Genomic DNA, 10,101 nt, shown 5'->3' with positions numbered 1-10,101 from the left:
CCACCACCACCACCACTACCACCACCACCACCACTACTACTACCACCACTACTACTACCACCACTACTACTATTGTGGCTACTGTTAGGCACTGTTTGAGGTGCTGAGAATACAAAGACAAAAAGGAAACAGTTCCTGCCCTCAGGGAGTTTCCATTCCATTTGGGAAGACACCATGAAGACAACATCTACAAGAGTAATTCAGGGGAAGGGAAGGATCACCTAGCTAGGTGAGGGGCAGAGCAGGAAAGCTTTCTCCAAACCTGAAAGCACTAAAGAATTGTCTTAGTGTGGGGAGGAGGGGAAAGGGTGCCATGTGCCATGGGAACCATCCAGAAAGGACCCAGCTTGCCGCTTAGGGAGGAACCAGCCCATCTTTAGGACCAACAAGGGATAGTTCTCAAGGCTCTGGGTATGACGCAGAGCAGAAGAGCAGGGCAGTCCCCAGGCTTCTTCCTGGGCATGGGCTGAGGCTGGCACTCATTCCCTTCCACACCCTGTCCCCTCCCTTCCCCCTTTTGCAAGTATCCACCCGAACTCCTTCCAGGGATATGGAGAGAGCCCAGAGCAAGCAGGAGCCTCTGGCTGGTTGGCAGGGCTTCAACCTCAGCCACAGAGGCAGGAGTTTGACTGGGAGTAACCCCTGACCTCGCCCAGCTTGGGGACCAGCCCCTGACACACCCTGTCTCACCATTGGCTGGGCTGGGTGGGGAGATGCCTAGGGGCTAAACCACACCTCCTTCTTACCGGCCCATCCTGAATCTTGGCCAATCCGGCTCTAAGCCGGCTTCCCTATCTCCCTCTACCAGTGCCCCCTCCTCAGTTCTAGCCCAGCCCTGGCCCTGGCCCAGACCCAGCCTGGCCAAATCACTGGATCAAGGGATTTCTTGAGCTAGAAGGGACGAGATCACTGAGCATAACCCTTTCCTCTTAGGCACAAGTAAAGTAAGACTTCCACAAGGGAAGTGACTTGTCTAAGGTCCCACAGCTAGGAGGTGGGATTTTCAGCCCCAAATCAGACCTCTTGACTCCCCCTCCCAGCCCCAGGCTAGGCCAGAGCCTGGGAGGACATGAAGTCGGGGAGGAGGGGGCAGAGGAAGCAGGTGAAGAATGACCACTATAAGAAAAATAAACGCCCCCAAAGTGTACTCATCCCGGGGGGATCTGGATCAAAGACTCTTGGCCTCAGGATCTGGCCCAGAGTTGGGGCAACTGCTTGGGAAAGGAAGCCAGGCAAGGGGTGGGAAGGGCTGGCCAGACCTTTGAAGGCAGGAGGGCTAGGTGGGGGGTCCCAGGAGCCAGCAGGCCCAACCAAACAGGAGGCACACCCTGCATTCCCGCCCCCCCCCCCCCCCAAGCTCCAGGCAGGATGTCCTGTAGGGAACCATACCCCCCACCCCCACCCCTTCTGACAGTCTGTGCATTCGAGGATCATAGGGTTTTAGAGCCTGAAAGGACTAAAATTTAACCTAGTCCAAACCCCTCTTTTTCAGAGAGAAGGAAACCAAGGCCCAAGGAGGGGAAATGTTTGCCCAAGGTGATAAAGGTGCTAAATATCAGAGACAACATTTGAACTCAGGCCCTCTGATACCATATCTAGGGTTCCTGCCACTCCTCTGCATCTATCCAGGCCATCCCCTGGTGTAGGATGTCCACGCCCTGTTCTTTGCCACCTCCCTCCTCCATTTCTCAAACAATCAGGCAATAGATTAAAGCTCTTTCAGAAAAATTCTGGGGGCTGGAAAAAACCCTGAAGGCTGCAGTCAGGTCCTTCACCCCTGGCACCAACCCCAGCTTCCCAGGACTTTGCTGCATACTGGTCGACAAGCAAAAAGGAGCAGGTGGGGTTGGTAAGGAGGGGAAGAACCTGGGCAGAAAGGGACCTCTTCTCCAAGACCAAAGTCTCTCTAAGCCTATGAAGAGAGCTTAGCAAAGTAGGTCTCCCCCTCCCCTTCATATCACAGGAGGCCAGGGGACTCTGGGGAGAAAAAGACCAGAGCACTTGGGCTCCGTCCCTTATGGGACTCAGGAATGCCCCAGGAATAAGAATTGGAAAATTTTTAATCTAAATATTATTTGGGGCAGAGGATATTTCCCCAGATGATACTGGGGTACATGCCTGGAGGACAGGCCTTAGACTGCTAGCCAAGTCAGTAAGGCCTAAGACCCAGGCACCATGCCCAGTCTGCTTGGAAGAGGACATCCTGGCTGGACTCCTATGCCAACCACAGGGGAATGACCAGGAGCTCCTTGTGGATAAGCAAAGGGAAGGGCAGGGATTGGTGATACAGGTCCTAGGCTGGGGTGACCACCCCCCCAACTGCTTAGGTCAGGCCTAGGTCAGCCCCAGGTCCAGCTCCTGCGTCATGTTCCCCTACTATGACACCTGTAACCTTGGAACTTGGCTCATCAGCACAGGTAACATGTATGCAGACTGTCCTGTGAGACTAGAGCCAGTGGGGGAAAGGGCACCAACTTAAATACTGGGGAGGGAAGCCCGGGCTAGAAGTGACAGGGCAGAGGGCCGTCTAGGGTGTTTTTTTCTTACCAGGGCATCAGGCGTCCCAGGCGACTCCAGGAAGATTTGCTGATGCAAAATCCTACCAAGGGGTCAGTGATGGCATCCCAGGCACGGCCCACAAACAGAATGATGGAAGCAGAGAAGGGGTCCACCTGGCACAAGGTTGGGAGAGAGATGATGAGAAAGGAAAGAACTGAGGCCAAGTGACCACCCTAAGCCTGAGGGTCTTCCCTATATCAAACAATCTAAAGGCAATCACAGAAAGCTGTTAAAAGGTCTCAGAGAGAGTTCTCAACTCTTTTTATATTATGACCCCTTTGATAGTCTGGTGAAGTCTTTGGGCCCCTCTCAGAATCATGTTTTTAAATACATAAAATAAAATTCATAGGTTAATAAGGAAACCAATTATATTGAAATATGATTTGTCAAATTTTTTTTTAATAAAATAAGTTCACAGACCCCAGGTGAAGAACTCCTGATCTAGTCCAATGCTCTCACTTTACAGATGGGGAAACTGAGGACCAGAGGGGACAATGACATATCTAAAGTCACAATGGTAGATCACTTACTACCTTGCCATCTCATAGAAACAGACATCCAGCTTATCTGTTGTCTTTGGATAGCCCTGCCCTGATGTGCTCACCATCAACAAAGAACGGGGCCGTGGCTTGAGATAAAAAGTCTTGGCCTGGTTTTCAGGAAAGAGGATTAGATTTCAAATGTAAAGGCCAGGGTTCTAAGTTCACTGACTCCTCATATGATCTTGGATAAGTCACATGACCCCTCCAAGTCTCTGTTTTCCCATCTAGAAAACCCAGGAACTCCTCTCTGTCTGTCTAGGTATAGACTTTCAAGCTGAGCACCAGGCCCAGGCCTGTGTGATGACACAGACGGCCACACCAGCCCTCAGCCTAGAAATCTCAGCAGGCTTACCTTTCCTTCATTCCCTGTAGTCAATCAAATTTGCATCAGCAAATCTTCTACATTTTACCTCGGTAACATTACTCCTTTCTATCCCCATTCTTACAGCTAGCACTCTGGTCTAGGCCCTGATCATAGATCACCCCTCTAGACCAAGGGTTCTGACTGGGGTTCATACATAGATTTCAGTTCATAGACTGAGTTCATAGTCAAGTAAGCAAGAAAGGGAAATCAGTAGGGCCTAAGCCCCAGGCACCATGCCCAGTCTGCTTAGAAGAGGGCATCCTAACTGGGCTCCTATGCCAACCACAGGGGAATGACCAGGAGCTCCTTGTGAATAAGCAAAGGGGAGGCCAAGGATTGGTGATACAGGTCCTAGGCTGGGGTGACCACCCCCCCAACTGCTTAGGTCAAGCCCAGGTCAGCCCCAGGCCCAGCTCCTGGGTCATGTTCTCCCACTATGACCCCTCTAACCTTGGAACTTGGCTCATAAGCACAGGCAACAGGTATACAGACTGTCCTGTGAGACTAGAGGCAGTGGGGGATAGCCAGTGGCTATGAACTCAGTTTATGAACTTTCTTTTCACTAACCTCTAACTGCAATTTACCATCGCCTTCAATTATTTAAAAACATCATTTTGAGAAGGGGCCCATAGGCTTCACCAGATCTGACCTAGACTGGCACTATTTTTGTTGTTGTTGAGCTGTTTCTGACTCTTTGAGACCCCATTTGGGGTTTTCTTGACAAAGATACTGAAGTGGTTTGCCATTTCCTTCTCCAGCTCATTTTACAGATAAGGAAAATGAGGCAAACAAGGTTAAGTGACATAACCAGGGCCACACAGCTAGTAAGTGTCTGAGGTCACATTAGAACTCAGAACACCAGGCCTGGAATCAGGAAGACCTATCTGCACCACCTAGCAAACCCACTGGTACTACTATGAATAAGAAAAAATGATTGTTGATTGATTAAGAGGAGTAATCATAATAGGGTATAAATGTAGAGTGGGAAGAGATCATAAAGGTCCCCTTACCCAACCTCATAATTTTACAGTTGAGGCCCAGAGAGATAAGATGATGGGCCTAATTCCACACAGGGACTAAGTGGCAGAGCTGAGCTTCAAATCCAGGTCTATAACTCCTAATTCAATTAGTCAACAAGTATATACTATATGCCAGGCACTGTGTTAGGCACCAAAGATACAAAGTCAAAAAAAGAAATAATTTCTGCTCTTGAAAAGATTTATTCAAAGGAAATCTATCCTCTCTAATACACAGCATCACATTCAAGGGGGTGTTAACAAATGTTTAACAAGCAGCTCTGGGAGCTAGGGAGCAACACAGTTGGCTTGAAATACTTCTAAGTTTCATTTGCTTCACTAACATTTCTCCATCTTTCTAAAACTTAGACAATCAACTAGCTAATAAATCAAACATTGATTTGGGCCGTTTACCAATTTCCAAAGTATAAAAGGTCAGTTTGGAAATTTAACAATCAACTCTAAGAGACAGTTTGAGCTGGCTCCAGCATACCCCTGCCAGCTCATACTAACATATAACTTTAGAGCTGGAAATCACCTTCACAGAACCTAAATTCCATTTTTCCAGACAGCCTTGTGTGTTAGGGAATGGAGGTAATGAAACTGGGGATCAATAGGCTCAGGAAATTCTTACTGAAGAAACTTCCTATACCAATGCACACAGGCTCGGGCTCTGTAAGTAACAATCCTAGGTAGTTGCCTTGGATTTGGCCAGTCTAAAGCTGTCAGCATGGCTCTCTTTCCCAGCTCTGCCAAGATATACCCACCCCAAACAAAATAGGCAGAACAAGTATTATTATCCCCATTTTACAGAATAGGAAACTAAAGCTCCCAGTATCAGAGACATCCTGAAGGACATACAGCCATTAAAGGAAGTCAGTGGATAAGGCACTGAATTTGCTAAGTTCAGACCCAGGTTCTGCCACTGACTGTGAGACCCTAGGCAAGTCAATTCTGGAGCTCAGTTGTTCCTCTATAAAATTAGGGGATTGGCCTCTGAGATTCCTTCCAGCTCTAAATCTATGCTTCTAATGATCTAAATCTAATGAAGCTTTCTGACTCTCCTAACACTTTACTTAAAATTACTAAAATGACTCTATGGAATTTTATGGTTTACAAAGCATTTTCCTCACACCAGCCAGGAGAGGTGGGTGGCATAAGAGGTAGGTATTTCTTCAGAAAAATAGGGGAAGTGGAAGGGAAGACTCATTTACAAATACTGTCTTATTTGAGCTTCACAACAACCTTGGGAAGTAGGTGCTATTATCCTTATTTTACAGTTAAGGAAACTGAGACAGACAGAGGTTAAGTGACTTGCTAACAGTCACACAGCTAGTGTCTGATTTTAACTCAAGTCTTCCTGACTCCAGGCAAGATGTACTACCTCAATACTGCCTAAATAGGCCTAGGGATCTTTCTATTATACTGCATGGCCTTCTAACTGGTTTCTCTACACCAAAGCAGTATGGATTATGAACTAGTGTAAGGCTTACTAAAGAAGAATTTGGAACTCATCAACTCCCCTACTAAAAACCTTCAATAGCTCCCACAACCTGGTATTCAAGGTCCTCTGACCTGGTCCTACCTGAGCAGTCTTTCCAAGTAGAACACAATGCAGGTGGGGAACCTGCAGCCTCAAGGTCACATATGGCTCTCTAGGTCCTCAAATGTGGCCCTTGGATTAAGTCAAAGGGCTACACTTGAGGATCTAGAGGGCCACATGTGACCTTGAGGTTGCAAGTTCCCCACCCCTGAATCCCAGGCCATAGAACTGATTGAGAAAAGCTTGTCAACTCTTCAAATCCAAATGATACCTTGTACTCCAGCCAAGCTGATTGGTCCTTACTGTCCCGGAACTTTCCCTGCTAACTCCAGGCTTTGGCTTTCCCTTCTTTATCATTCTCTAAAATCACATCTGCTCTTCAAAGTCTAACACATTCAAGTCCCACCTTTTCCAGGAAACCCTCCCAGGAACTCACAGTGATCTCTTCCTTCTCTATCCTCTTATAGCCCTCATAGTCAGGGCCTAACCTGTCCTGGCCTGAGGTCATGGTTTCAAAGCGCTGGTTAGCTCTGTGAGTTTGGGGAAATCACTCCCTTCTTTGAGTCCAAGTTCCTTCATCTGAAGAATGGAAAAAAAATATTTCTACCACCCCTTCCACTACAGGGATGAAAACCTTAAAAAAAACGAATCCTTAAGAAAACCCTGTTACAGAAATGAGAGCTTTTACTGGTTATAATTATAGTAATTATGACTTGGTTTTTCTTTTTCCCACCTGGACTGTTCCTGCATGGTAGTAACCATTTCTTACACTTTATGGACAGCATGAGAGAATTCCTGATGTGGGAATTCTCTTCACAGGTGGAGGAATTCTCTCCATCACAAGTGTGGGAATTCCCTCCTTCCAACAACCCCTCACCACTCCCATGATTGGGACAACAGAAGAAAATGAAGGAATCAGTTATGGAACTGCCTAGGATCACACACTAGTGGAGGATGGGGGGGGGAGGGGAAGGGGGGACGTGGGAGCTGAAATCATTGCAAGGGGCCCATGATGAAAAATCTCATCCATCTTCAGAGAGAGCTGATGAACTCTGAATGTAGATCAAAGCATATTTTTTCCACTTTTATATTTCTTGGGTTTTTGTGTGTTTCACTTTTTGCTGGAAGTGGCTGGGGAAGGACGGGGAGGGAGTACTAGCCTATCCTTCCAGCCTTCCTAAGCCTTAGCTAGGTAGCACAGTGGGGACAGCTAGTTGGCTCAGTGGATAGAGCCCTGGGCCTGGAGTCAGGAAGACTTCTCTTCCTGATTTTAAATTGAACAACTTACCATTTACTAGTTATGTGACCCTGTTTGCCTCAGTTCCTCATCTGTAAAATGAGCTGGAGAAGGAAATGGCAGACCACTCCAGTGTCTTTGCCAAGAGTTGGACACAAGTGAACAGCAGCAAGATTGCACAATGAATAGAACACTAAACCTGGAAATAGGAAGACCTGAGTTCAAGTGCTGGTCATGGACTTCTTAGCTGTGTGACCCAAAGCAATCCCAACTTCTTCAGCCTCAGTAGAACGGGGATAATAACAACTCCTACACTCCAGGGCTACTGTGAGTATCCAATCAAAGATGCTTTCTTTGCCAAACCTGTTAGCAGTCACGATTACGACTATTATCATCTGTCACTCTTTAAAAGTTAGGGTAACATTCCAACCCCAACAGTGGCCCCTCTACAATCCCTATGCTTTCCCATCTCAGCTCACATAGATATTCCCAAGGCTTGGAATTCCTTCTCCCATTCTTATCTGTCAAAGCCTTATCTGTGCTTTAGAGTCAGCACTCTTTTTAGTCATTTCCAACTCTTCATGAGATTTTCTTGACAAAGATACTGGAGTGGTCTGTCATTTCCTTCTCCCGTTCATTTTCAAGATGAGGCAAACAGAGTTAAGTGACTTGCCCAGGGTCACACAGCTACGAAGTGTCTGAGGCTGGATTTGAACTCAGGAAGATGAGTCTTCCTGACTCTGGGTCTCAGCACTCCATCCACTGCACCGGGTGGTGGTGATTGTTTGTCCTTCCACTCCATCACCCAGTTGAAAAAAGAATGTTTTATTTCTTCCAAAGCTCATTTCCAATGCCACCTCTTTGAGGCGGTCTTCCTTGCTCTTCCCACCGGGGCTAGAGCCTCCTCCTTAAATTAGCTTGTACATATCTGACATTTACTTCATATCAAACTGGTAGTTTCCCCCGAATAGTATGGAAATACTAGAGGTCAAAGATTGCTTCTGTCTTGCCTTTGTATACCCAGGGCATAGCACAGTGCTTACCTTCTAAGAAGATGCTTAATAAATACTGACTAGGTCATAGTAGAAGGACAGCAGGCTGGGAGATTAAAGTTCTGGGGAATGGGGCAGGGATCGGTCATTCTAGATCTGACCCTTCCAGCTGTGTGACCCTGAGCCAAGTGTTTTTCCTCCCATCTCAGCTTTCTTCACTTTTAGAATTTGACTAATAATCCTATCCAAGGTCTATTGAGGAAAAGAATCCACTGTAAATGTTAAATCACCACAGCAAATGGAGTTGTCATGAGCCCCTCCCTCTCCTAGCTGTCTCTGGTTGAGGCTCAGCCTCCAGGTTCTCCAGATTCTGTAAACAGCTGATTGCCACCTGAAGTTCGAAAATGAATTGCTAGGCTATGAACTCCCTGAGGGCAGGACTTAATCTTTCTGTTTGTCCTACCCCTAGGGGTTCAATAAATCTTTGCTGAATACACTTCAGCTTGGCTTGGCTGGGCCCTCCCTCCCTTCCTTCCTCCCTTCCTCCCTTCCTTCCTTCCTTCCTTCCTTCCTTCCTTCCTTCCTTCCTTCCTTCCCTCCCTTCCTTCCCTCCCTTCTTTCCTCTCTCTGCTTCAGTTTCCTATCTGAAACACAGGCCCAAGAGGCACTGCAAAGAAAGCATTTTTAAGAAAAAGTTATCTGCCTGTTTAAGTGGGGTTCTGAAGTAGAGAGATTCCTATGACTTCCTCTGCTTGGGAAAAAAAGGATCAGTCATTCCCCAAGCAACGTCCCATCACCTTAAAGAGATTGTGGGGATAAAGAGAAATGTGGGGAAATCAGTTCAGTCTCACATTCTGCCTTTCCTCAGAAGAATAAGTATTCCCAGAAGAGGCAGTGCCCCCTGCCAGAAGCATGGAGGATAGGCTAGGTTGGGCCTGGCACCAAACGCAATCCGGATGGGCTCAGGCACTGCTGCCCTCTCAGAGCTTCAGCACTCCAGTTCCCAGCCTCTTCCCCCCACCTCCAGTGGGGAGAAAGGGATCAAACTCAACCCTCCCCATTACACTTAACAGCCACTCTCTGAAAAACCTATGCCAAGGCCCCTGCTTGCCCCTAAGCCAGGGATATAGTGTGCCCATCTCTTCTTGGAACAAATTGATCAACCACTACTAACAAGCAGGCTTCCCTCTGCTGACCCTTCCTCTCCAGGCCCACACTTATCCCTACTCCTTTACAACTCCTGCTTCCTTTCACCAATGGCAGTGGGAGGGAGGAACCACTCTCAGTCACCCATTCTCTCTCCACCTCCACTCCCATCTTTGTCTGTGTCTACCTTCAGAACAAGTATAGCCCAGGGCCAGGAACCCCTCTCTCACATTATTCTTGAGGGGCTAGGGTCTTCCAATTGCCAAGCATATAGGACTCCGAAAGACCTGAGTTTGAACCAGATACTAACTGGCTATGTGACTAGGCAAGTCACTTAACCCTGATCAGTCTGTTTCCTTCTCTTTAGAATGGAGGTATTAACAACATCTACCTCCCAAGGTTGTTGTGAGAATCAAATGAGACAACATATATAAAGTTATAGATATTTTGAAATCAGCACTGGAAAGAAGGCTAAGTCATTAACTGACTTTACGACCTTAGACAACTCACTTAAGGTCTTTGGATCTCAATTCTCCATGTCAGTAGACATGTAACATCTTAGACAATCTAGGTTCGTTGTCCCTCCTGGCTCTGACATTCTACTATAGATCCTTCCCATCTCTAACACCCTCTGTTCTCTGGCCCCTCCCAGCTCTAACACATGCTCTCAGGCCCCTCCCAGCTCTAACACCCTGTGCTCTC

General features: G+C 47.2%; 1 protein-coding gene across 2 annotated transcripts in view; it reads right to left on the bottom strand.

Moving 5' to 3' along the window:
- The window catches only part of MFSD2A (MFSD2 lysolipid transporter A, lysophospholipid), a 35,114-nt gene that overhangs the window by 10,933 nt on the left and 14,080 nt on the right, over positions 1-10,101 (bottom strand). For both annotated transcript variants that reach the window (XM_069068034.1, XM_069068035.1), the window contains exon 3: positions 2,548-2,672. In XM_069068034.1, the coding sequence (XP_068924135.1) occupies positions 2,548-2,672 (125 nt within the window). The remainder of the gene's footprint in view (positions 1-2,547; positions 2,673-10,101) is intronic.

This window comes from Petaurus breviceps, unplaced genomic scaffold, assembly GCF_028583685.1.
Source record: "Petaurus breviceps papuanus isolate PSGF00001 unplaced genomic scaffold, PetGlider_PUasm1.0 90760, whole genome shotgun sequence".
Classification (NCBI taxonomy): domain Eukaryota; kingdom Metazoa; phylum Chordata; class Mammalia; order Diprotodontia; family Petauridae; genus Petaurus; species Petaurus breviceps.
This window is presented reverse-complemented; position numbering and strand designations above follow the sequence as displayed.